This window comes from Theropithecus gelada, unplaced genomic scaffold (assembly GCF_003255815.1).
Source record: "Theropithecus gelada isolate Dixy unplaced genomic scaffold, Tgel_1.0 HiC_scaffold_15811, whole genome shotgun sequence".
Taxonomy (NCBI): Eukaryota; Metazoa; Chordata; class Mammalia; order Primates; family Cercopithecidae; genus Theropithecus; species Theropithecus gelada.
In genome coordinates, this window is record NW_020257561.1 from 1 (window position 1) to 27,129 (window position 27,129).

General features: G+C 45.7%; 1 protein-coding gene across 1 annotated transcript; it reads left to right on the plus strand.

Annotated features, from left to right (window-relative positions):
* Window positions 1–2,053: 2,053 nt before the first annotated feature.
* On the plus strand, window positions 2,054–27,129 carry LOC112617016 (the record flags this gene model as incomplete). The annotated part of the gene is made up of 3 exons (XM_025373746.1): window positions 2,054–2,399; window positions 21,273–21,465; window positions 27,011–27,129. Coding segments are annotated over exons 1-3 (658 nt in total), but the record flags the coding sequence as incomplete, so codon positions are not given.

Consider the following 27,129-nt stretch of genomic DNA (forward strand, 5'->3'; position numbering starts at 1 on the left):
CTGGGAGACAGAGCGAGACTCTGTCTCAAAAGAAAAAAAAAAAAAAATTCCTCCCTTTCGTTTCTGACACTCTTATTCCGTTTTCAGATCCTTCTTTTAAAATTTCTTTTCTTTTTCTTATTTATTTTTAGAGACAGAGCCTTGCTCTGTCACCCGGGCTGCAGTGGCAGCGGCAGGATACAGCTCACTGCGATCCCAAAGTTCTAGACTCAAGCGATTCTCCAGCCTCAGCCTCCCAAGTAGCAACAACTAAAAGCCTACACCACCAGGTATAGCTAATTCAGATCCTTCCTTCCAACCTTTTCTCTCTTACTCCTGGCTGTCCTCCAAGGCCACCACTTTCCCGGCAATCCTGATCTATTGATGCATTCTTTTGATTCTCCCTTGAGTAAAAGTCTTTTTTGAAAAGGTCTCATGCCAGGCTGGGCATGGTGGCTCATGCCTGTAGTCTCAGTACTTTGGGAGGTTGAGGTGGGAGGATTGCTTGAGACCAGGAGTTTAAGACCAACCTGGCCAACACAGAGACTCCATCTCTGGAAAAAACAAACAAACAAACAAACAGAAAGAAAAGCAAGAAAAGTCTCATTCTATTCAGCTATGTTACTGTTTAGTCCTCCATTCTGCAATTGTCTAACTAATCATATAGTTAGTCCTCCCCATATTCGCCAAAGATTTTAGCACTTGAAGCTCCTTTCCTTTCCTACCTCTAAATCCCAACATCTAATTTTCCTGGCTTCTCACTTCCACTTCAGTCCTCTGTGGCTCTGGACTTTCTTTCTTTTTTTTTTTTTAAGACAGTCATACTCTGTTGCCCAGGCTGGAGTGCAGTGGCACAATCTCGGCTCACTGCAACCTCCGCCTCCCAGGTTCAAGCGACTCTCCTGCCCCAGCTTCCCAAGTAGCTGGGATTACAAGTGTGCACCACCATGCCCGGCTAATTTTGTATTTTTAGTAGAGATGGGGTTTCACTATGTTGGCCAGGCTGGTCTTGAACTCCTGACTTCAGGTGATTTACCCGCCTCAGCCTCTCAAAGTGCTGGGATTACAGGCGTGAGCCACCAGGCCCGGCCTGTCCTGGACTTTTATCATCTCCTAGTGCTACTTCACTATGAACCTGTTTGCTACTATAACCACCAAGCTCTCACAACATTGCCTGCACTGCACTGGCCTTCAATTATTAGAGACCTGCAGTTTCGTGGCTCCTCCGTCAGTCCCTAGCCAGTCTGCATCCCATGTTTGATGGCCTGGGCTGTCGTCTCATAGCACCCTCAATTTATTTTGGGCAATACAATCCCAAGCCCTGGACAAATGCTAGAATTCAATGTATCTGCTACTGCAGCCTGGTGGCTGAGTTGTAGAAAAAAGTGATTCATCAAGACATACATGAGGCATTTGAAACCAGGCCTTCCAACTTCAGCGTCCTCTTCCAAAGTTTCTTCGCTCTTCTTGGTCTCCTTCCTTGTCTCATAACTTCACCCATAAAATCGATGTCATCAAACGATCTCCCTGATTTTCTTCTCCCCTATATATCCGCACGCATGTTCTTGTTTCCTAACGTTTTAGTGGAATAACAGGTGACCCGCCTCTAGGCCAAATTTAATCCGTTTTCCTGAGTTCTGCATCGCCTGCCGAGCATCCTACCTCCCCAGGCACCTCTCCACTGGCTCCTTTCTCCCAGCCTCTCCTATCTTTACAAGCTAAGGACCAACAAACCCCCTCTCTTGACCCCTCTCACTGCCAAGCTTCTCCGAGGAGTCGTCTGCATTCGTTGTGTCATCCTTTTCGGTGCCCTGCCAAGGATGTGGAATATGACAGGGCTCAGTCAGTGCTCAATAAATCTCGAGCCTCAAAAACACCCGGTAAAAATAAACCCGGCTCTCCGCTTCCCCCAGAGCCCAGCATCCCCCTCCACTTCCATTCACCCCTTTGCTACCCTCGGCTCCGCCCTTTGCCGCGCCTCCCATGATTCTCGCGAGACTTGGTGATTCCGTTCCGCACCGCCCCGGCTGAGCCGCGCACTTCTCGCGAGGCTGCAGGCAGTGCCGGGCCAGACATGGCGGAAGGTAGGGTTTTTTGTGGAGCCGCGCGGGAAGACGTGGAGCTGTGGGGGCGCTGCTGGCCGGGAGAAGCTGCCCTGGGAGGGGAAGGCCGGGCGTGGTTGCATGGGGGCTCCGCGGGTCTCGCGAGCCTTTCTGTGCAGCCTCTCCTGAGCTTCTCGGGCTGGGGTCCGGAGCGCGGTTCCTATGACAACGCCCCTCCCGCGATACCGACCCCGCGGGACTGCGGCCGGCTGCGGAGCGGGGCTGGCAGGTCTCGTGCCGGTGCAGCGTGCAGCCGCGGGGCCCCGAGGGCAGCAGGGGAGGCTCTTGATTGCCGGCGGTGCCGGGACGCCGGGGGAAGTAAGCCTTCGCCTTAGGAAATCGAAACTGCTGTCCTGGCACGTCCTGCATCCGGAAGGGGTCCATCCCTTGCTTGCGGAAGAGCGTGGGACTCCTCGGGCTGGGGTCAAGCAGGCGGGCGCACTGGCGGCTCCAGCTCCGCAGCAGCCCCTGCCTTCAGGCCAGGCGTACAGATGAAGACGGGAGGAAGGGGTTTGCGGGAAGGGGGTTGGCCAAGGTCACACTGCTCACAAGAGGGCTGCTCAAACCAGACCTCTGTGCCTTTGCCTCCCAGTCCAGTGCCTACCCTCTGGTCTGGTGCACTTCTCATGACATTGCAGGTTAAGGCACTCTGGTCTCTCAGAGTCTTCCTCTCTTAATGTAGCAGTAATTAGAAGCCTTCATTGTCAAAGCCTTATTGTACACGTAGGGGGAAAGAAGGCCCAGAGATGGGGAGTTACCTGTCAGGAATCGTGCAGCGACGTTGTTGTATCTGGGCAGCGTGATTCTCCTCTTTACACCGTTATTGGAGAAGAATATTCCTTATTTGACCTTTGTTTATTGAGTGACTGCATTGTGCTTGGTCACGACTTGTCCTGTTAGTTTTGAGCTTTGAATGAACCTGTCTCTTGATGGATCTTAGATTTGGGCAGCACATGACAGTTGGTCGGCTTTTTTCATTTGCATTAGACTTTAGATAACCTCGTGAAGGAGGCCTGGCGTGTATATTTGCCCTTTATTGATAAAGGAATTTAGGCAAAGTTACAGAGATAGCTGGCACTGGCACCCAGTTGGTTTTGGGGTGTGTGTGTGTGTTTTCAGACGGGGTCTCGCTCTGTCCCACAGGCTGGAGTACAGTGGCGCGGTCACAGCTCACTGCAGCTTCAGCTTCCTGGGCTCAAGCGATCCCCTTACCTCAGCTTTCTGAGACCACGGACGCTCGCCACCACACCCGGCTCATTAAAAAGTTGTGTCTGTGTGTGTGTAGACAAGGGCTTGGCCCGGTGTGGTGGCGCACGCCAGTAATTTCAGCACTTTGGGAGGCCGAGGTGGGAGGATCGCTTGAGGCCAGGAGTTCAAGAGCAGCCTGGGCAACATGGCGAAACCCCGTATCTACAAAAAATACAAAAGTTAGCCAGGTGTGGTGGCACGTATCTGTAATTCCAGGTACTCGGGAGGATGAGGCACGAGAGTCGCTTGAACCCGGGAGGTTGCAGTGAGCTGAGATCGTGCCACTGCACTCCAGCCTGGAGTGAATGGAATGGTGGCGGGTGCCTGTGGTCCCAGCAGTAATACTAGGGAGGTGGGAGGATCATTTGAATCTGGGAGGCAGAGGTTGCAGTGAACTCCACCAGCCTGGGCGACAGAGCAAGATCCTGTCTCACTATGTCGCCCAGACTGGTCTCCAGCTCTTGGGCTCAAGCAGTCCATCCGCTTTGGCCTCTCTAAGTGCTGCGGTTACAGGCATGAGCCATTGCGCCTAGCAGGCAGCCAGTTTTTGTCTTTGCTTTTTCTGCCATATTCCTGGAGGGGAAACTTGAGGTGAAAGCAGGGGAGTAAGAAAAGGAGCGAAAACCCAAGACATTCTCTGACGTTACTTTTTGGGTCAATCACAGAATGTTGTTGTACACAGCAAATAGCTGTTCCTCACAGGAGTGAGGTGGGTAGAAAGGTTCAGGAAGGTCTTCTGTGAGGTAATGGGTAGTCTGGCGCTTTTACACTAGGAAGGTAAGTTCAGTGTTTTGGGAATACAGTAGCAAGGTTGAGATTGTGGAGGGCGGCTGGTTTTTCATTCAGGAGCTTTACTGACCCCCTGCTGTGCTTTGCAGTCGGGTTCCAACCCCTGAGGAGCTCATGCAGGTTGAGTCAGCATGCTCATCATCCATACTCATCATCTGGCAAGTGCCTTGAGAGACATCCCGTCAGTGGGGTATCTCTCCTTAAACACACGAAGAAGACATCCTTTCAGGGTTAAATTAGCAGGGGGATAGCTAGGTAAGCAGTCATGAAGTTCTGACTTTGCAGTTTTTCTTCCTTCCTTCCTCCCTTCCTCCCTCTCACTCTGTTGCCCAGGCTGGAGTGCAATAGCGCGATCTCGGCCACCGCAGCCTCCACCTCCCGGGTTCAAGTGATTCTCCCGCCTCAGCCTTCCAAGTACCTGGGATTACGGGCACCCACCATCATGCCCGGCTAATTTTTGTAGAGATGGGGTTTCACTATCTTGGCCAGCCTGGTCTTGAACTCCGTACCTCAGCTGATCTGCCCGCCTCGGCCTCTCAGAGTGCTGGGATTGCAGATGTAAGCCAGTTTTTCTTTTACCTTTTTTGTGTCCCAACTTTTTGTTGGGATTTAAGCTTTTTAGAAACAATGTTGCAAACTTCAACTAGGAGGCATTCTGGGCCATTTAGCTCATTAACCTGAAGCTATGCAAAGGAAGACAAGATTAGGTAGAAAATGTTTGTGGGATATTAATCCTGCTTGTGCTTTAATCAGATTCTCAGAGCCTGCTATGCTTGTTTGGAGAGACGTATTTAAATATAAATAAATAGCAGATATCTGTGTCATATAACTTGAATGATCTGTAAACACACTATGGGAACTACCCTGATAATGGTTGGTTGGCTGTGTGAGAATGTGGGAGATAGTGCCTAGGAATAGTAAACAGAATTCCTGAGAGACTGAGTGTACAGCTTCTTATGTGACTTGTTTAGAGGACAACCTTCTTTCCTTCCATCTATCCATGACTATGGATTTGACCATATATATTTAGCTAAAGTCTGTCGTAAAATTAGTTTTTATTCCCCATCTCTACATCTCTGTAGCTGTCCTGCTAATCTAAGCTTCATTTGTGGTACTTTTTTTTTTTTCCCCCGAAACAGGATCTCATTCAGTCACCCAGGCTGGAGTACAGTGGCGTGATCACAGCTCACTACAACCTCCACCTCCCAGACTCAAGTGATTCTCTCACCTCAGCCTCCCAAGTAGCTGGGAGTGCAGATGTGCGTGCCACCACATCCGGCTAATTTTCGTATTTCTTGTAGAGTTGGGGTTTCGCGATGTTGTCCGGGCTAGTCTTGAACTCCTGGGCTCAAGCCATTCATCTGCTTGGGCCTCCCGAAGTGCTGGGATTACAGGTGTGAGCCACCACTCCCAGCCCTAAGCTTCCTTTGTAACCCAAGTGAACTACTTCAAAAGGTTCCAATTAAAAGGTTGCTTTTAACTTTTCTGCCTCGATTTTGCTTTCTCACACTCTAATTTCATACAGTTTCTAGTGTTTCATTTAAGACATCAATCAGATCATGTCTCTCCCACTCTTCTTAATACTCCTGCCCCTCATTGCCCAGCTCTCACAGTTCTCCGTAATCTTAAAATATATTCCAATTCTCCCAATGACCTTTAAGTACTAACAGGGTGTGGGCCCCACCTAACACTTCGAGCTTGTTTCCTGCTTTCATTCACTGTGCCCCACCACACTGACTTTGTTGCTGTTCTTTGTGCGTGCCCAACATGCTGCTACCTCTGCGTCTTTGTCCTTGCAGTTCCCTTGGCCTGGAACAGTCCTCCAGTGCTTCTCCACAGAGCTGACCCACTTTATTCACTCGGTGCCTGTTCAGTTGTCATCTCATTAGAGGGCGTCCCTCACTGGAATAAAAACCCCATGAGGGCAGGAACTTGTTCTGTTTTGCTCACTCCTGTGTCTCCCAGCTTAGAATCATGGCTGTGGTTGAAGGAAGGTATGAATTTCTCGAGCATCACCTGCTAGCCATCAAGAAAAGTTACCTGGATACATCCTTAGCTTCTTGCCAAGCAAACTGGCTGGTCCAGCTTTTATTATGCTCTGGATAACAAGTCTGCTAAGAGCTACCTAACCTACTTTTCATCCTGCCCATTTTTGTTTTAGCAACTAAAATACAATGTTTAAGGCCGGTCACGGTGGCTCACATCTGTAATCCCAGCACTTTGGGAGGCCGAGGTGGGCGGATCACTTGAGATCAGGAGTTCCAGACCAGCCTGACCAACATGGTGAAACCCCATCTCTACTAAACATACAAAAATTAGCCAGGTGTGGTGGTGCATGCCTGTAATCCCAGCTGCTCAGGAGGCTGAGTCAGGAGAGTCACTTGAACCTGGGAGGTAGAGGTTGCAGTGAGCCAAGATTGTGCCACTGCACTCCAGCCTGAGCAACAGAGACTGTCTCAAAAAATAATAATAATAAAATAAAATGTAGTGTGTGAGAGCTCCGACTCTGCAGCTGGACATGGATTTAAATCCTAGTTTAAGCTATGATCATAAGCAAGTCAATTAATTGCTCTCAGTCTCAGTGTCCTCAGCTTTAAAAGGGGATCATCTGTAGCTCACAAGTAGCTGTCGGGATCCTAGGATATTTCTCAGGCGCAGAAGAGCCTTTTTCCACAGTGCCTGATGCTTTTCCCACAGCGCCTGATGCTTTCACCCTGGCGTGCAGTCCTTCTCTCGAGTCTCCTCTAAAATCACTCTCCACTTCTTTTCCTCAGTAAAAGTAAAAATTGAAAAAAAAAGTAAGGTTTTTTTTTTTTTTTGTAAATAGTATATTGAACAGAAAATTTATCATAAACTTTTATTAACTTGATGGAATTTGATCAGAAAAATACTTTTGACAACAACCCAAGTAACATGGGGAAAACATTCCATGTCCTGGGTGTTCATGGACCAACACATTAGTCACTAGCCACATGTGGCTACTTAAATTTGATTAAATTTAAATAAAATTTAAAATTAACTTCTCAGTTGTGCTAGTCCTATTCCAAGTACTCAGTTGCCATGTGGCTAGTAGCTCCCCCAATGGACAGCACAGATTAATAGAACACTGGCATTGCCAGAAGTGCTTTGGGTAGTACCGTTCCAGAAAATGCCTCGTTAGTGTAGGTTGGTAGAAATAAGAAAAGAAGGAACTTTGCTGTTTCTACTTTTGAAATTTATCTGTTTATTGTTCTACTTATTGAACAAATGTCCCAGGTCATTGATAATTATGTGTAGTCTAGAGACCTCTCGCGGACTGTTCCTTTCATACCGTTGTTTTCTTTTCTCTCCCTTTCCTTACTTTCACTGCTGTCACCAGCTGTAGCTGTTAGCTTTCTCCTTGTGGATTATTTTTACTGAGAAATAAAATTTATCCATTAGTGGACATTTCAGAGTAAAGCTACTGACTTGTGCTGAGATACACAGGATTCTGTCACTGGCAGGGTGATTTGCTGTGGGCAATTTGAGATATTATCATGATTTACAGCCTTGCTGAACAAAATGAGAAATTGCTGTGTCCCCAGAATCTCCTGTTGAACCTGTGGTATTTATTGAACTCCATTTGGTAAGGTATTGTCAGGAGGAAGAGGAGATAACCATGGAATGGGTATAGAGGGAGAAGTAATTGGTAGTTAAACAAGAATAGCCAGAACTAAAGCTTATTCACAGGGAGTTCTGAAGTCTAGGAGGGATGATAAAAGAAATTGTGTATGAAAAACTATATTGTAAGGTGAAAGGTAAAACATGCTTAGGAGTTACTTTGAAAACTCAGAATAGGGAGAGATTTTTAAAGGAAGTAATGGGGAATGTATTTTGGATGTTCAGGGAAAGTCTTGTTGCAGAAGACATTACTTGAGCTGAGCTTTGAAAAATGGCCCTCCTTTGGACATGGGGACATGAGATTGAGGAGAGGTCAGTGTTCTAGGTGGAAGGATTAGTGGGATGTGAGGTTGGAAGAGTATGTTAAGGGCCAGGTTATTAAGGGCATTTGTTCAGCGTTTGGATTTTATTCTGAGAGTCATGGAGCAATACTACTGAAAGGAATCAGCCACGGTAGCGACATAACTGGAATTGTCTGGGACATGACACAATGACTGCAGTGTAGAGGATGGATTGAGAAGGAAGGAAGTCAGAGAGCAAGCTGTAGCAGTGAGCCATTTGGTAGGGGCCGTGGGGCTGGAGAGGACTGATGGGAGAAAGACCGCAGAACATATGAAAGACAGGACTTTTGAAATCTGGTTGAATGTTGAGAGAGAATCAAAGATGACTCAAGAGTTCTAGGTCTGGATGACTCAGACAAATGGCTGAGCTGCTAAGAGGTAGAGAAGGAATATATTTGAGAACAAATATTTTGACCTCACTTTTGGACATACTTGCTTTGCCCAGTATACTTCTATGTGGTGGTGTCTAAGTTGGAAGTGTTTCCAGTCAGGAGTTTGAGGTGGAAATAGCTAGTTACCTAATATTTGTTGTGCATCTCTTATGAAACCAGCCCAGTCGTCACTGCTGTACAAGGTGAGCTTTTGAAAGATGTGTAAGTCATGCCACTGATTGTAACATGAGGCAGATGAACCTCACAGAGCTCAGTTGCATTCAGGAAAAACGTATTTTACGGTAGGTGCAAGCTACTATGCCAGAGATGACAAAATGAGCAAGACACAACTTAACCTTAATGGAACTTGCAGAACAGAGAGGAGAAGGCCAAGTATTTCAAAGTAGTGCATGTTTTGTTTTCTAGTTATACTGGGTTTTCTCTTCTACATTCATGATTAATGGCACTACTGTTCAGCCAGACTCTCAAGTCACTAACCAAAAAGTTATCCCCGACTCCCCCGCGAAGTCTGCATCAGTCCCCAAATCCCCTGGATGCTGTACACCTCTCACATCTGTGCTTTCCTCTCTCCTTCATTCCATTAGTACATAGTTCTCAACCTGGAGAACCCTGCACGGTACAGTCACCTGGGACCTTTTAAACATCCAGATGTGTGGGCCACGCATGGTGGAAGCTCACGCCTGTAATCCCAGCACTTTGGGAGGCCGAGGCGGGCAGGTCTCAAGGTCAGGAGTTTGAGACCAGCCTGAGCAACATGGTGAAACCCCGTCTCTACTAAAAGTACAAAAATTAGCCAGGCTTGGTGGTACACGCCTGTAATCCCAGCTACTCAGGAGGCTGAGGCAGGAGAATTGCTTGAACCCGGGAGGCGGAGGTTGCAGTGAACTGAGATCATGCCACTGCAGTCCAGCGTGGGCGACAAGAGTGAGACTCCGTCTCAAAAGAAAAAAAAAAAGAAAAGTAGTAGTGGTGATAATTCATCACCAGTGAAGAGCTTTTCTAATCTGATGCCAACAAGGAAGATAGTATTTTCTGGGAAGCTGACACTTTAATGAAATATTTTATGTGGAAGATCCTAATATAAGCCTGAAACAAAAAATTATTCTTGTAGTTCTCCAAAGAGAATGTTATCACAGCCTTTACAATCATTTCTCTTTTATCTGATGGACATAGTTAAAGCAGAATAGGAATAAAGTCATTTAGTCATTAAATAATTACATGAAGAGGCCGGGCATGGTGGCTTATGCCTATAATCCCAGCATTTTGGGAGATCGAGGCCAGGGTATCACCTGAGGTCAGGAGTTCAGGACCAGCCTGGCCAACATGATGAAACCCTGTCTCTACTAAAAGTACAAAAAAATTTAGCTGGGCATGGGGGCAGGCGCCTGTAATCCCAGCTACTTCAGAAGGCTGAGACAGGAGGATCGCTTGAACCCGGGAGGCAGAGGTTGCAGTGAGCCAAGATCACACCGCACCGTTGCACTCCAGTCTGGGCGACAAGTGAAACTCTGTCTCAAAAAAAAAAAAAAAATTACATGAAGAACACTAATTCACTGCTACAGTTTTGGCTAGAATAGAAGAACTATAGGAATGTAGAGAAAGGAAATGCCAGGGTGGTGGTAATCGAAAAACACCGAATACAGTGTGGGTTAGAACTGGAGTGGCCAGAGGGCAGTAGAGTGCATTTACGGTAGGAAATGGAAGGAGCTCATTTAATTCCTGCATTAATTAATGACTGATCTTGATGTTCTGATATTGGAGCTGAAATCTGGCATCATGGTATTAATGGGATGGGCTCTGGCCTGAGATCCCGAATCTCGAGTCTGTCTTCTGCTAATTGTGTGATTTTAGGCAACCCACTTAACCCAAGTGAATTTCACTGTTAGTATATTACTTTTTCAATATAGTTAGAATCTGAGATGATGAATGTGAAGAACTTAACTGCCATAGGAGACAAAAAGTACTAATTCCCTCTTTCTCTTTATTGCAAAATATTACAGGAAAGCGTCCATTTCCTTTTACCCCATCAAATGATGTTGACACTAATCTAGCAAAAAGTTACCAAGGGCATTAAAATCTTCCACTCTACAGAATTTTTTGTTTGTAAGTATAGCTGTTTGAGCTTCCTGTGGCTGCTGTAACAGATTTCCACAAGCTAGATGGCTTAAAACAACAGAAACGTGTTCTTATGATTCTGGAGGACAGAAGTCTGATTGAAATCAGCATCGCTGGTCTCAAATCAAGGTCTCCGTAGGGCCCTATTCCCTCTGGAGGCTCTAGGAGAAATTCTTTTTCCTGATTCTTCCACCTGCAAGAGGCTGCTGATGTTCCTTGGCTATTGGCTGCATCGTTCCAGTCTTCAAGGACAGCATCTTCAAATTTCTCTCTGTTCTGTGTTCACGTGACCTTCTACTCTGAGTGGGTCAAATCTCCCTCTGCTTTTTTTTTTTTTCCATGGAGTCTCACTCTGTGGTCCAGGCTGGAGTGCAGTGGCGTGATCTCGGCTCATTGCAACCTCCGCCTCCCGGGTTCAAGTGATTCTGCCTCAGCCTCCCGAGTAGCTGGGACTACAGGCACCCACCACCACACCTGGCTAATTTTTGTATTTTTAGCATAGATGGGGTTTCGCTATGTTAGCCAGGATGGTCTTGATCTCCTGATCTCGTGATCTGTCTGCCTCGGCCTCCCAAAGTGCTGGGATTACAGGTGTGAGCCACCGTGCCTGGCCTAGAAGGGCTACAGTTTTAACCCTTCCATTTAGATATGTGTGATTTTGAGTTAGTTTTTATATGTAGCAGTATCTAGGAATAGGGCTTTGCGTTTTCCATATAGATCTCCAATTGTTCTGGTCCCATTGCTCTTTCCTCATTGAAATGCCTTGACACCACTGTCAGAGCATTTGTATATGTCAGAGTCTGTTCCTGGATTCCGTCATATTGCATTGCTCTGGATATCTGTCTTGATGCCAGTATGATGCTGTCCTATTTGCTGTAGCTTTATACGCAGCCTTGAGTCAGGTAAATGCTAAACCTTTTTCTTTCCCCCCACGCAGAATTTTTTTGGCTATTCTAGGAACTTTGCATTTCCACCCAAATTTTAGAATCAGCTGCCTGTGCTTGTGCATGCCTGTAATCCCAGCAGTTTAAAAGACCGAAGTGGGAGGATCCCTTGAGGCCAGGCGTTCGAGGCCAGCTTGGGCGCCATCCTGAGACCCTGTCTCTACAAAACAATTGGCCACGTGTGGTGGTGCTTACCCGTAGTTCTCGCTGTTTGGAAGGCTGAGGCAGGAGAATTACTTGAGCCCAGGAGTTCGAGGCTGCAGTGAGTTGTGATCAGGCCACTGCACCCCAGCCTGGGTGACAGAGGGAGACCCTGTTTCTAAGAAAAAAAAATGTAGAATCATTCTTTCAAATTCTACGAAAATAGTTCGCTGGGATTTTTATTGGGAAGTTATTGAATCTATAGACCAATTTGGAGAGACCTGACGTCTTAACAGTACTGAGCTATTGAGCCTTCCAGTCCATGAGTGTAGTATATCACTCTGTTTATTTAGGTTGCCTTTCATTTCTGTCAGCAGTGTTTTATAGTTTTCAGTGTGCATGCATTGCACATTGTGTTAAATTTATCTCTAAATAGTTCGTATGTTTGGTGTGCTATATAAACGCATTACCATAGCCTGTACGTTGATAACTTAGGGCTTTGATAACATGAAATGAAGTAGGAAGAAGACTTTGATTTAAGGAAGATACGAAGTTTGATTTTGAACTTGTTGAGTTTATAGTACCAGTCAATCATTCTTTCAGCAGGAGCTGTTGAAGGAAAGAGACATTTGGGTCCATTTTTATAGCAGTGACAGTAAAGTTATGGGTGTGCATGAGACCACATTCAAAGAAGAAGCTTTAGGAAAAGTTCCGTTGTAGGTCTGAACCTTGCAGCACTGTGCCTTTTTAGAAAGTGGATAGTCAGAATAGACGAAGGGTCTGTAACAAGGTTAGGAAGAAAGCTAGAGTACAGAGTTAGGAAGCCAAAACAAGAGTTTCAAGAATGGGGTGATTGACAGGCTACAGAGAGGTTGAGGAGCTTGAAGAATAAGGAAAAGGTCATCGAAGTGGGTGATTTGATCATTGTGACTTTAGCAGAGGGATGTGAGTAGGAGCCAAGTTTCAGAAGGTTCGGGAGGCAAGAGAGGAAGTAGTGACTAAAGAGGACTCTTCAGAAATTGGTGGAGAAGGCAAAAAGTGTGATAGACTGGGCAGTCAAGAGCATAGCCGTGAGGAAGAGGTGTTTGTCTAGGGGTAGGAGGCGTTACTGTGAGCCTGTTTCTGAGGGTGAGGAGGTAAGCTTGGAGAGAGGCATATCTTGAAGATGCAGTGGCTGCTGTTGTGGCTTAGGGTGTGGTAAGAAGTGAGAGGTTACAGAATTCTAGGCATTCCAGATAGATAAACTGCTTTCTTCCCTTTCATTTGGCTCTGGGTGTCATTTTAACATCCTAATTCTTTAAAATCACCAGCAGGGGAACAGGGCTTGTATGGCCTCTCAGCCAAATCTGACCTGAAACCTGTTGACTTGTTTTTGTGCAGTCCTTAAGCTAAGAATTTGTTTATATGTTATAGATGTAACATATAAAAATAGCTTATACATATTAACTATATTTTAAATATTTTAAACTGATTGAAGAAAAATCAAAACAATGTATCATGATGTGAAAATTACATGACATTCCATTTTCGGTGTTCATAAATAAAGTATTTTTAGGGAAACAGCCACACTCATTCATTTGTACTTTTGTTTTACAACTGGCAGAGTTGAGTAGGGCCACGGAGACTGTGTGGCTCCCAGAGCTAAAATATTTGCTATCTAGCCCTTTACAGAAAGTTTGCCAACTCCTGAACTAGAAGGAGGAGTGTTCTAAAAGTCAGTCTTGGTTTCTCTCCTGACTGTGCCATGTAACTTCTGAAGAGGTAATTTGCTGATTAACTACTCTTTTGCAATAGACATTACACTGTTTATTTTAGGCTATTCATAATGAATGCAGATTTTTTTTTTTTGGTCTTAAGCATGTTTTGTTAACTCAACAGTGATGAACTATCAGAAAGGATACTTACTGAAAGACTGACCATAGACTGCACTCATGGAGAACAGCTAGATATTATTTGGAAAGAAACATGAGAAAATTGGAAGTTCCTGGCATTCTTTTTTTTATTTTATTTTTTTTTTGAGACGGGGTCTTGCTCTGTCACCCAGGCTGAAGTGCAGCTCACTGCAAGCTCCACCTCCCGGGTTCACGCCATTCTCCTGCCTCAGCCTCCCGAGTAGCTGGGACTACAGGCGCCCGCCACCTCGCCCGGCTAGTTTTTTGTACTTTTTAGTAGAGACGGGGTTTCACCGTGTTAGCCAGGATGGTCTCGATCTCCTGACCTTGTGATCCGCCCGTCTCGGCCTCCCAAAGTGCTGGGATTACAGGCTTGAGCCACCGCGCCCGGCCGTTCCTGGCATTCTTCACTGATACTTAGTGTAGCTTTTTTCGTGAAACTCTAGGTTTTATCTATTATTTAAATTTCTAGGTTTGCTGTCCTCTCCTCTCTCCTCTCCTTTTTTGAGACAGGCTGTCTCTGTCTCAAAGGCTGGAATGCAGTGGCATCATCTCTGGGACTACAGGCATGCGCCACCATGCCCAGCTAATTCAGTTTCTAGGCTTGCTTTTCAAATGAAAGTTGGAAGGGGACAAAGAAAAAACCACGGCTGAAAACTGGGCACTGGATGAAGAATAAGTAGGCGGAGAAGCAGCAGCAGTGGTAAACCTGACTAAACCAGACACTGCTCCAAGTGATTTAACCTATCCTAATGACTTTCCACATCGTTCTCTAAGACAGTGGTCCCCAATCTTTTTGGCACCAGGGACTGGTTTCGTGGAAGACAGTTTTTCCATAGATGGAGTAGGGAAGGGAGTAGTTTCAGGATGAACCTGCTCCACCTCAGATCATCAGGCATTAGAGTCTTGTAAGGAGCGTGCAGCCTAGATCCCTGGCGTGCGCAGTTCACAGTAGGGTTCGCGCTCCTGTGAGAATCTAATGCTGCTGCTCATCTGACAGGAGGCCGAGCTCAGTCAGGTGGGCGAGGTGGCTCGCCCGCAGCTCACCTCCTGCTGGGTGTGGCCCGGTTCCTAACAGGCCACAAACTAGTACCTGTCCACGGCCTGGAGGCTGGGGACCCCTGCTCTAAGATAACATCATTAGTCTCATTTTCCACGTGAGAAGACTGAAGCACAGAGAGGAGTAAGTAACTTGCCGAAGGTCACACAGCTAGTAAATAGGTAAGCTGGGGTCAAACCCAGTCAGTGAGGCTCTAAAATGCATGCTCTGGGCTATCAGTGTGCAGGGAGAATCTTGCAACACAGGACTGACTACCCTGGGTTGCTTTCTAAGAATTGTAATAATAGCTAATATCTTTTGACCACCTACTGCGGGGCAGGTTGTATTCTAAGGTTATTACATGTATTAGCACTTGCAGTGTTTACAGCATCCTTACAGATGAAGAGAATGAGTCACCTGCCTAAGGTGTGTCCAAACTAGGTTTGATCCCTGTCAGTCTAGCCCTAGAACCTGTGCCCTGTAAATTCTCTCTCCGTTATTGCTCAGAATGATAATTTTGTACTTTTTCTTGCAAGAACTGTATAGCTTGGTGACACTTCAAGGACACATTTGCATTGCTGTTTGTAAGCAGACAGTGTTCCCTACAGGCTGGTAATGTCTCAGCCATAAGCACTCCTCCGTTATGCTATGAAATGGTGTGGCAATTGAGGTAGCACTGGTAAGTGCTCATAAGCTTCCTGAGTACTTTTGTGATCCTTTGGGTTTCCCCGACAAAAGCTGCCGGGTGGGGGAGCATCTGTAATTTTGTGACTAAGAGTCCCAAATCATGCCAAAGCCCTGCTTTTATCTTGCCTCTTCTCTGCTCATTCCCTTGGTAGTTTATATCTTGTGTCATTGTCCAGGCAGCTGCTGCATATTTGAATGAGGAATTCTGTAGAGAGACTGGGGCTGTTGCTGTAGAGTTTAGAATTTGTGTGTATAACTGATGTTTAAGGAAATGTGTATGGTTTCCCAGAGAGCAGAGCGGGAAGATGGCTGGAAACAGCTTTCAGGATCTCCTCCACTTGAAGGCTTAGATAGAGGAATCAGCAACTTTCCAGTCTTTTTTTTTTTTTTTTTTTTTTTGAGACGGAGTCTCGCTCTGCCACCCAGGCTGGAGTGCAGTGGCTGGGTCTCAGCTCACTACAAGCTCCGCCTCCCGGGTTCACGCCATTCTCCTGCCTCAGCCTCCGGAGTAGCTGGGACTACAGGCACCCGCCACCACACCCGGCTAGTTTTTTGTATTTTTTAGTAGAGACGGGGTTTCACCGTGTTAGCCAGGATGGTCTCGATCTCCTGACCTCGTGATCCGCCCGTCTCGGCCTCCCAAAGTGCTGGGATTACAGGCTTGAGCCACCGCGCCCGGCCTTTTTTTTTTTTTTTTATATAGGGTCTCTATGTCGTCCAGGCTGGAGTGCTGTGGTATGATCTCAGCTCACCGCAGCCTCCACCTCCCAGGCTCATGCGATCCTTCCACCTCAGCCTCCTGAGAGCTGGGACTACAGGTGCCCACCTCCACCCCTGGCTCATTTTTGTATTTTTTTGTAGACATGGGGTTTTGCCATGTTGCCCAGGCTGGTCTCAAACTCCTAATCTCAAGTGACCCACCCACCTTGGCCTCCCAAAGTGCTAGGGTTACAGGCATGAGCCACTGTACCTGGCCTAATTTTCCATTCTTGAAGGCAGATGTTCCTATAATTTCACCTGTTACCTACGTCCTTTTGATTCTAGCTCACCTAAAGGTCTTCCACAGATCTTTTTTTTTTTTTTTTTTTCCCTTATTATACACTCAGGATCTAAGATCTTCTATTTGAATGTTTGCCAGGGCTACAACACCTTAGCACATAAATCAGTATCCACCTTCTTTGTGACTGTTAGTTTTGTTCTTGCCCTTCTTGTTTCTGAGCTCCTTGTAGATACTACTTTGATTCTACATTTGATACTGCTTTGATTACCTTGTTTGGAATAGGTGCTAATTAGGTTGCCCCCCCACCCTTTTTGATATAGAGTCTTGCTTTGTTGCTTAGGCTGGAGCACAGTGGCATGATCACAGCTCACTGTAGCCTCCACCTCCTGAGCTCAAGCAATCCTCCCACCTCAGCCTCCCAAGTAGCTGGGACTACAGGTACGTGCCACCACACCCAACTAATTTTTTCAGTTTTTTTATGAAAAAAAAAAAAATGCTGTGTTGCCCAGGCTGGTCTCAAACTCCTGGGCTTTAGAGATCCTCCTGCCTGGCCCCGCAAAGTGCTAGGATTACAGGTGTGAGCCACCACACCCAGTCTAGATTGCCCTTTTAACTCTTAAAAGAGGCAGCTCCTAATCTGCCAGAATGCTTAGTGCATAAATATGTGCAGATTGACAGTTTAAGTGAAATGGAAATTCCCCAGCCAGCTATAGTCATGCTGGGTTGGAGTTGTTGAGGAGCAAAAGATTTAGGTTGGGTGGAATATGGTGTGATTGAAACCACGGTTAGAGGGTTCAGGTTGCTTATGGAAGAAACGGTTACCACAGCGGAAACTTGGAGGCTGTCTCTTGGCAAGTGGGATGTAATTTTGCAGCCACGAGGTTGAACTAGCGAGATGTGGTGTCTACTATAGCCATCCTTTTCAGTTGACTTGCATAGAAGCTGGTGAGTGGCTGACATTTTTGTCAGTGAACTCTTGGAGGAGAGGGCGAGGCTTGGGCTCATAATTATTTGTATTTCTTATAGAGAAATGTACAGTGTTTATGTACTTTGTCTGTTTGACAAATCTGTTGACTGATGCAAGCTTAAAAGGAGAATCTGACCAAGAGAATAAAAGATTGAAACCTTTTCTTGCATTTTCTGGGTCCAGTATGCTACAAACAAATATAGGCTTTATTTAAATCTTTTGAAGTAAGCTACTACTTTTCTGGAACATTTTCTTTATGCTGGCTTAAACCAGGAGGTCTCCCACCACACTCCATTTGTATCCCCTATCAGAGTGCTCAGGGTTTACTGCATTGGCTTAATTGCCTGTCTTCTCTATTACTCACAACTCTTTTCTTTGTTTTGTTTGTTTGTTTGTTTGTTTTTTGAGATGGAGTGTCCTCTGTCACCCAGGCTGGAGTGCAGTGGCACAATCTTGGCTGACTGCAACCTTCGCCTCCCAGGTTCAAGCAATTCTTCTGCCTCAGCCTCCCGAGTGGTTGGGACTACAGTTGCGTGCCACCATGCCCAGATAATTTTTATATTTTTAGTAGAGATTGGGTTTCACCATATTGGCCAGGCTGATCTTGAACTCCTGACCTTGTGATCTGCCCGCCTCAGCCTCCCAAAGTGCTGAGATTATAGGCATGAGCCACTGGACCCGGCTGGTTGGTTTTTTTTGAGACAGGGTCTTGCTGTGTTGCCAGGCTGGAGTACAGTGGCACAATCTTGGCTCTTTGCAGCCTGAACCTTCTAGGCTCAAGGGAATCCTCCTGCCTCAGCCTCCCAAGTATGCACACCTCTGCTCCTAGCTACTCTGGAGGCAGAGGCAGGTGGGTCGCTTGAGCCTGGGAGTGCAAGGCAACATAGCCCTGGCAACATAGCAAGGCCCACCTGTACAAAAAATTTAAAAATTGATAGCCAGGGGTGATGGCACACACTTGTGGTCCCAGGTACTAGGGAGGCTGAGTCAGGAGGATCACTTGAGCCCAGGAGTTTGAGACCAGGCCTGGCAGCATAGTGATACCGCATCTCTACAAAAAATTTAAAATTTAGCCAGGCTTGGTGGCAAGCACCTGTAGTCCTAGCTACTCTGGAGGCTGAGGTGGGAAGATCACTTGAGTTCAGGAGTTTGAGGAGTTTGAGGCTGTGATGAGCTAGGATTGTGGCACTGTGCTCCAGGCTGAGTGACAGAGACCCGATTTCTTTTAAAAAAAAAAAAAAAAAGAAAGAAAAGAAAAAGGAAAGATTGGGAAAGGATGCAGGGAAGCATGTGAAAGAGACAGAGAACCAGAATCAGAGGGTGGTATTGTGGTTGCTAAAATAAGAGAAGGGATGGACAACAGTGTGATGTGGTGTCATAAGTCTAGGAGGAGAACCACTGGCAGGGGTCCACTGGACTTGGCAATTAGAAGGTCATGGGTGAGAGGAGTTTCAAGGGGATGGTGGGGACAGAAGAGGGAATGGCAGGTGAGACAATGGTGTATGGTAGCTAGAGATGGCGGGGCTGAGGGTTTCAGATGTGTTGTGGACGTGGGATGCTTTAATAGATAAGAGACTTAAACTGGCTCATATGTTGACTAGAACCACCCAGTCAAAAGAGAGACTGGAGTTCGGAGATAGGGTCATTGATGATAAAGCAAAGGTCCTGAGGAGTGAGGAGAGTGAAGAGATTTAGGGAGCACATAGGGGGATTAAACTTGGGTAGGAAGGATATACCCTTTCAAAGGAAGCAAAGGGGAGATGGGAATCATTGCTGGGACGGTGGGAGTTATTGTCAGTAGCTCAGTTTTCTCAGGGTATTGGCATGGAATGAGGCAGATTGGATGGGAGATGGGCCTGAGGGCAGTGTCAGGATTTGGAATGTCTGTGGTGTGGAAGAGGGAGGGGTGAAGGGACCAAGGCCCGGAGGATGGTTGTAGCAGCACTATGGAGCCATAGAGACCTTGACTGATAAAGCTACATGGTTTATCAGTCCATGGTTGCATAAATCCCCTGTCTCATCCCTTCTTAAGACTCCAGAGCTCAGGCAAAGGAGAAGTTCCATGACTGCTTCCTCAGGGAAGCATTTCCCGACCTCTTCAGTTCACTTGCTTTATAGGCTCTCATAGCTGTTTTTGCCTTCTAGCTCTCTAATGTAGAGTTGTAGTTTTGCATTTGACTGTTATAATTATTTTAATTATAAATTATAACCAAAGTTATTTGACTTATGACTGAGCATGGTAGCTCATGCCTATAATCCAACACTTTGGGAGGCCAAGGTGAGTGGATCACTTGAGGCCAGGAGTCTGAAACCAGCCTGGCCAACATGGCAAAACCCTGTCTCTACTAAAAATACAAAAATTAGCCGGGCGTGGTGTGCCCACCTGTCATCCCAGCTGCTTGGGAGGTTGAAGCAGGAGAATCGCTTGAACCCAGGAGATGGAGGTTGCAGTGAGCCAAGATTGCGCCACTGCACTCTAGCCCAGGCGACAGAATGAGACTCTGTCTCAAAAAAAAAGAAGAAAAAATTGTTTATCTTTGTTTTTCTCAGTAACTCAGGGCTCCGAGGACAGGTATGTCAGAGTGCGCTTACCATCGTGCAGCGTCCAGCACCTAGTGGACACTTGATAAATGCTTGTTGAATTTAATGAATCAAATACAGTGGTTCTCAACCTTTTTACCTGCCCCAACGTGCCAGTGGAAGATGGCGTACCTCTCTCTGAACCATTATTAACTGCCCTGATCCTCACCTGAAGGGGGACAGGTGCCAGGGTTGGGGAGCGTGATTAATATGATCACAGGCCCTGGAATAAGAATGTTGGGCTCAGATCCCAGCCCGTCCTCTCACCAGCCTTGCAACAGGGGAAATCTGTAACCTCTCTGTGCCCCAGTGTCCTCCTCCTCTATAAAATGGGGCTGGTATATAGCAGTACCTACCTCATAGGCTTGTCATGAAGATGATATGAAGCTGGGCACAGTGGGATGTGCCTGTGGTCCCAGCTGTGGGAGGCTGAGGCAGCGGGAACAGTTGAGTCCAGGAGTTTGAGTCTAGCCTGGGCAACGTAGTGAGACCCTCATCTCTTTAAAAAAAAAAAAAAAATGAGGCCAGGTGCGGTGGCTCACGCCTGTAATCCCAGCACTTTGGGAGGCTGAGGCGGGTGGATCACAAGGTCTGGAGTTTGAGACCATCCTGGCCAACATGGTAAAACCCTGTCTTTACTGAAAATACAAAAAATGAGCCAGGCGTGGTGGCACGTGCCTGTAGTCCCAGGGAGGCTGAGGCAGGAGAATTGCTTGAACCCAGGAGGCAGAGGTTGCAGTGAGCCTAGATTGCGCCACTGCACTCCAGCCTGGTGACAGAGCGAGACTCCGTCTAAAAAAAAAAAAAAAGAGAGAGATTAAATGAGGGAATTTATGTAACGCTTTTAGAAGAACATGTCAAAATTAGGAAATTGTTATTACTGTTAGTGATTTCAAAAAATCTAGGTGATTTTGGTAGCCTTTTCTCCTGAAGACTCCTGGCTTTGTGGTAAAGGATTTGCAGGGCAGGTCAGCATCTTTATGTACATCTCTTCATTGTCATCTACTGTATAATATTGAGCTTCTGAGAGGAGAAATCCCTGTAACCATGATGGTCTCCTTGGTTCAGTGACCAGCACCCTGAAACAAAGCTATTCTTTGTTATTTTTATTTTTATTTTTTATTTTTAATGAATATTTTAAAAAGTAAAGACAGTATGTTGTCCAGGCTGGTCTCACACTCCTGGGCTCAAGTGATTCCCCCAGCTTTGGACTCCCAAAGCTTTGGGATTACAGGTGTGAGCCACATTACCCAGCTATCAGAGCCATTCTTGATCCTGTGGGACTATCACTGAGAAATAGTAGAAACATCGGGTGGCCGGTCACTCGGGGAGCGTTCCCATCATTGGGATGAGGGACTAGTGAATGCGCCTGCTTTACACCGGCCACGGTAAACCTGATTCTTTCTTCTCCTTGCAGAGGAGGTGGCCAAGCTGGAGAAGCACTTGATGCTTCTACGACAAGAGTATGTCAAGCTGCAGAAGAAACTGGCAGAGACAGAGAAGCGCTGCACTCTCTTGGCTGCGCAGGCAAACAAGGAAAGCAGCAGTGAGTCCTTCATCAGCCGCCTGCTGGCGATCGTGGCAGACCTCTACGAGCAGGAGCAGTACAGGTGAGCAGGGCTCCTGGACACATAAGGCCTTTGGCTTTATTCCCGGGCCACACTACAGCTTTTCTCATTCACTTTCTCCCAGAATGTATTTCTCTCCCTTGAGGATATTAGCAAATCTTTATTCCCTAGAATAGAAGCTCCCTGAGGCAAGATTTTTATTTTTTTTATTTTATTTTATTTTTTTTACGATGAAGTCTCGCTCTGTTGCCCAGGCTGGAGTGCCGTGGCGAGATTTCGGCTCACTATAGCCTCTGCTTCCGGGGTTCAAGCAATTCTCCTGCCTCAGCCTCCTGAGTAGCTGGGACTACAGGCGCACACACCACTGCGCCCGGCTAATTTTTTGTATTTTTAGTAGAGACGGGGTTTCAACGTGTTGGCCAGGTTGGTCTTGATCTCCTGAAGTCCACCTGCCTCGGCCTCCCAGAGTGCTGGGATTACAGGTGTGAGCCACCATGCCCAGCCTGAGGCAAGATTTTTATCTCTTGTTTAGTGCTTATCTTCAGCAGAGTGCAGGAGTCATGGTGATAGCATTGCTAATCAAGCAGGAATTGGGCTTACATGTCTAGGAATTCAGAGGGCAAATGTCCGTTTCTCTTGAGATGGTCAAAGCAAAACAGTCTTGGAACTAGTTAGAGGGTGCATCACGATGGTTGAGGTTGAACTCTGGAGCCATACAGCTTCTGTTAGAAGCTCAGGGTTGGGTGCGGTGGCTCATGCCTGTAATCCCAGCACTTTGGGAGCCCGAGGTGGGCGGATTACCTGAGGTCAGGAGTTTGAGACCAGCCTGGCTAACATGGTGAAGCCCCGTTTCTACTAAAAATACAAAAAATTACCCAGGCCTGGTGGTGGACGCCTGTCATCCCAGCTACTCAGGAGGCTGAGGCAGGAGGATTGCTTGAACTGGAGAGGCGGAGGTTGCAGTGAGCCGAGATTGTGCCATTGCACCCCAGCCTGGGCAACAGAGCGAGACTCTGTCTCAAAAAAAAAAAAAAAAAAAAGGCATGCTAATGTCATGTGGGTGAAATTATAAAGAGAAAAGAGCAGGGTGAGCACCTGTGATGTTGCGTATAGTCCAGAACAGCAATGATGAAAGACTGAATTGGGATGCTGGATATGGCAAAGAAACACATATGTGAATATACATAAGAAGGAAGGACTTGAGCCGCTAGGGAGATAGAAGCTCAGTCTACATAAGACTTAGTAACTATTTTCAAATAAATTCCAGCATTTTAAATAGATCACTCACACCCGTTATCCCAGCACTTTGGGAGGCCGAAGCAGGTGGATCACCTGAGGTCAGGAGTTTGAGACCAGACTGACCAACATGACGAAACCCCGTCTCTACTAAAAATACAAAAATTAGCCACATATGGTGGCATACACCTATAGTCCCAGCTACTTAGGAGGCTGAGGCAGAAAAGAATTGCTTGAACCTGGGAGGTGGAGGTTGCAGTGAGCTGAGATTGTACTATTGCACTCCAGCCTGGGTGATCGAGTGAGACTGTCTTAAGAAAAAAAAAAAAAAATCAAAATTTAGAGGATGCAAATAACAATAAAATAACTCAGGATTCAAAATTACTATTATCTTAGTCCTTTCTAAATGAAAGAATAATCTATTACAGAAAAAGGGAAGTATATATTCTGAGTAAAGGATAGTTCCATAAATTGAATAGATGTAGCTTCTTGTAAAATATAATCCATTGTCTTGTTTTTCCTCTTCTTCCATGAACAAGTGAAAACTTTGTTTATTACTGGCCCAGGGAAGCCTAATGTTTTCCTGTTACAGACACACCTCTCCTACTCTTTGAGGCTCTTTCCCATTAGAACTCCCATCATTTAGTTTTTCAATTACTTATCAATTGATTAGTAATTTTTTTTCACATTCATTGTGTTGAAGTCCTTCTCGGAGACAATGGGAATGAGACTGGGTAGTTTTCTTCCTGTCACTTTTTAGCTCGTTATGGTATGATCTTATGACTCCAACAAGTCTCCCTTCAGCTTTTAAAACCTGCCCTAGGCCAGGTGCGGTGGCCCATGCCTGTAATCCCAGCACTTTAGGAGGCTGAGGCAGGTGGATCACTTGAGGCCAGGAGTTCGAGACCAGCCTGGCCAAATGGCGAAACCCTGTCTCTACTAAAATTACAAACATTAGCTGGGCTTAGTGGCATGTGCCTATAGTCCCAGCTACTCAGGAGGCTGAGGCAGGAGAATTGCTTGAATCCAGGAGGTGGAGGTTGCAGTGAGCTGAGATCGCGCCACTGCGCTCCAGCCTGGAGGACGGAGAGAGAGACCCTGTCTTTAAAAAAAAAAAAAAAAAGGCTGGATGCGGTGGCTCACACCTGTAATCCCAGCACTTTGGGAGGCTGAGGTGGGCGGATCATGAGGTCAGGAGTTCGAGAACAGTCTGACCAACATGATGAAACCCTGTCTCTACTAAAAATACAAAAATTTAGCAGAGCATGGTGGTGCTCGCCTGTAATCCCAGCTACTCAGGAGGCCGAGGCAGGAGAGTCGCTTGAACCCGGGAGGCGGAGGTTGCAGCAGTGAGCCGAGATTGCGCCACTGCGCTCCAGCCTGGGCAACAGAGCGAGACTCCATCTCAAAAAAAAAAGCCTGCCCTTTATCTCAAGAAGGTTGAAACTCTATGTTAGCTACAATTGAATATCAGATAGGGAATGGAGTCTTCCTAGGGGACTAAGCTGTCAAGATGTGGTAACCGAAATTGAGAAATCGATTTCCAAAGCAGACATCTTTTACCAACGTAGGGGAAAAAATACCTTTATCCTATAACATGCATTTTGTTGAAAAATTCAAATAGTATTTTTATGTGCCTCTTAGTAGCTGGAATGACTGATGAATAGGTTTTAAAAGTTTTTTTTTTTTTTTTTTTTTTTTTTTTTTTTTTTTTTGAGACGGAGTCTTGCTCTGTCTCCCGGGCTGGAGTTGCAGTGGCCGGATCTCAGCTCACTGCAAGCGCCGCCTCCCGGGTTCACGCCATTCTCCTGCCTCAGCCTCCCGAGTAGCTGGGACTACAGGCGCCGCCACCTCGCCCGGCTAGTTTTTTGTATTTTTTAGTAGAGACGGGGTTTCACCATGTTCACCAGGATGGTCTCGATCTCCTGACCTCGTGATCCACCCGTCTCGGCCTCCCAAAGTGCTGGGATTACAGGCTTGAGCCACCGCGCCCGGCCTTAAAAGTTTTTAAGTTGAGAAATGTGGAAGAAACCGGTAGCCTTTCTTTTTTTTCTTTTTTTTCTTTTTTCTTTTTTAATAAGAGACAGAGTCTCACTATGTGTTGCCCAGGCTGGTCTCAAACTCCTGGTCCTGGCCTCCCAGAGTGCTGGGATTACAGGTGTGTGCCATTGTGCCTGGCCTACATTTCAAGTTCAGGAGAACAGTTTTGTCCCATAAGGTAGTTAAAAATGATGGCTATATGTAGTTACTTACTGTACTCATTCTTTTACCAAACAAACCTATGGTTTTTCCTGTTCAAGTGTTTGAGAAACTAACAAGAAACTGTTCATCTCCTCTCCAGTTACAGCATTCTGGTCTCCATGTTTTAAAAGGAAATACTCTTTAATTGAGTGGAATCAAGTTTTTTAAAAAAATTACTAGGTCCTTAATTGTTTCAACATAGAATCTTCATGGACTGGACTTGTCTGATTTTCCGGTTTTCATTTGTGTTTTAAAAAATTATTATTGGAAATTATTGATGAAATCCTTATCTTTATTTCCCTTTGGTATGTCAGATTACAAAAGAGAGAATTTTGACCTGACACTCATGAATGTGGTAGAAATTTTCTAGAAACATTCATTTTTATAATTTTGTGGCTACAAGTTATACTCGTGGTTGAAATAGTACAGACTGAAAATCTATTTAAGTTATTAGGATGTAATACTTTATAAATATATTCAGAGTTTAAAAATTATTTGTGCTTTGTAGGTAGCTTCTTGTTTTCATTAAATTTTTTATACTTTGTCACAGGATATGCTGATACAGTTTTATGTTTTGTTTTACATAGAGTATCCTATTTCTTCTTTGACCATGAATAATGTTCTACTGTGTTAACAGCAGTTTGTAATAATTTGAAATAATAAATACTCTCTTAATCTTGTGATCTATTATCATTAGTTACCGCTTGGTCTTTGATAGAACTGGAATTGTTGATACTTTCAAATGATGATTAAGTGTGTTGTAGGCAATACTCTTGTAGGGTCTACAAGAGTAGAATGTAGAATGTGTCTCTGTCAAGCATTATATACAAACAATATTCTGTTTGGGTTTCCTCTTTTTTTTTTTTTTGAGACAGAGTCTTGCTCTGTCACCCAGGCTGGAGTACAGTGGCGTGATCTCAGCTCACTGCAACCTCTGCCTCCTGGGTTCAAGCGATTCTCCTGCCTCAGCCTCCTGACCAACTGGGATTACAGGCGCCTGCCACCATGCCTGACTAATTTTTGTATTTTTAGTAGAAACGGGGTTTCACCATGTTAGCCAGGATGGTCTCGATCTCTTAACCTCGTGATCTGCCCACTTCGGCCTCCCAAAGTGCTGAGATTTCAGGCGTGAGCCCCTATGCCTGGCCTGGGTTTCCTTTTAAGTGGATGGGTTAATTCATGTAATGGTATTTTCTTTTTCTTTTTTTCCATATAGTGGTTTTTGTGTAGTTAGTTTCCGAAGACTTTCCAACCTAGTAAATACCTTTGAAGTTGAATATGAAAATAAAACATATAACTACCAGCAGGGTGATGACAGTGACTTTGGATTCCTGCCAGGATAGCCATATGGCATGTACTCGTGGCAGCCCAGTGGGTCATCTTGACGTTTTTGTTCACTGCCCAGACGCTCTCCTCCGGTAGCATTTGACATTTCGGAGTTACACATAAATATCTATTCAGGAAGATCGTTTCATATAATGGCATGTCATAATTATGGAAACATGTTTTGAAAAGAAAGCTTTTTCCTCACCCCATTTTTTATAAGTAGTTGAGTCAAAAATGGTCAATATTAGGTCCGAATGTTTCTGGTGAGAACAGGAGTCCCGATGCTGGGTGCCGTGTTCATGACTGCTCGTCAGTTTGTTCACGCTTTTTCTGTTTCACCTTGCTTGAGCGTTACTGTGAGGCGTAGCAGCGCTGTAGTCTCAGAGCCGGCATCACCAGCTTTAACCTTTCTGTCTTTCTCTCCCTGATGGTTTAGCTTGTTTTAGTCTATATAAAATAGCCTCTACTTTTTATGTGAATATTAATCCTCCTCCTTAACTTGGAGGTTCACTACTATAAGAATCCCGTTAGAAGATGTATTTGAAAGCCGAGCATGCCACGTGCATTAAAGCCAGAATTTACAAATAGAAACCATTTCTAGCAATGTATTATAAAGATGGCCCATCAGAATTCAGTGCCAGCATATAGAAACAATGTTTTGCTGTAATTTTTCCTTTTGCAGATGTATGTTGATCAATACTCATGTGTTTATCAGCTATGAATCCTATCTATACCTAGGTATGATGACGTTTTTCTAATATATGTGGGTCTCTTTCTTCATCAGCGATCTGAAGATAAAGGTTGGGGACAGGCACATCAGCGCTCACAAGTTTGTCCTGGCAGCCCGCAGTGACAGCTGGAGTCTGCCTAACTTGTCTTCCACTAAAGAGTTGGACCTGTCAG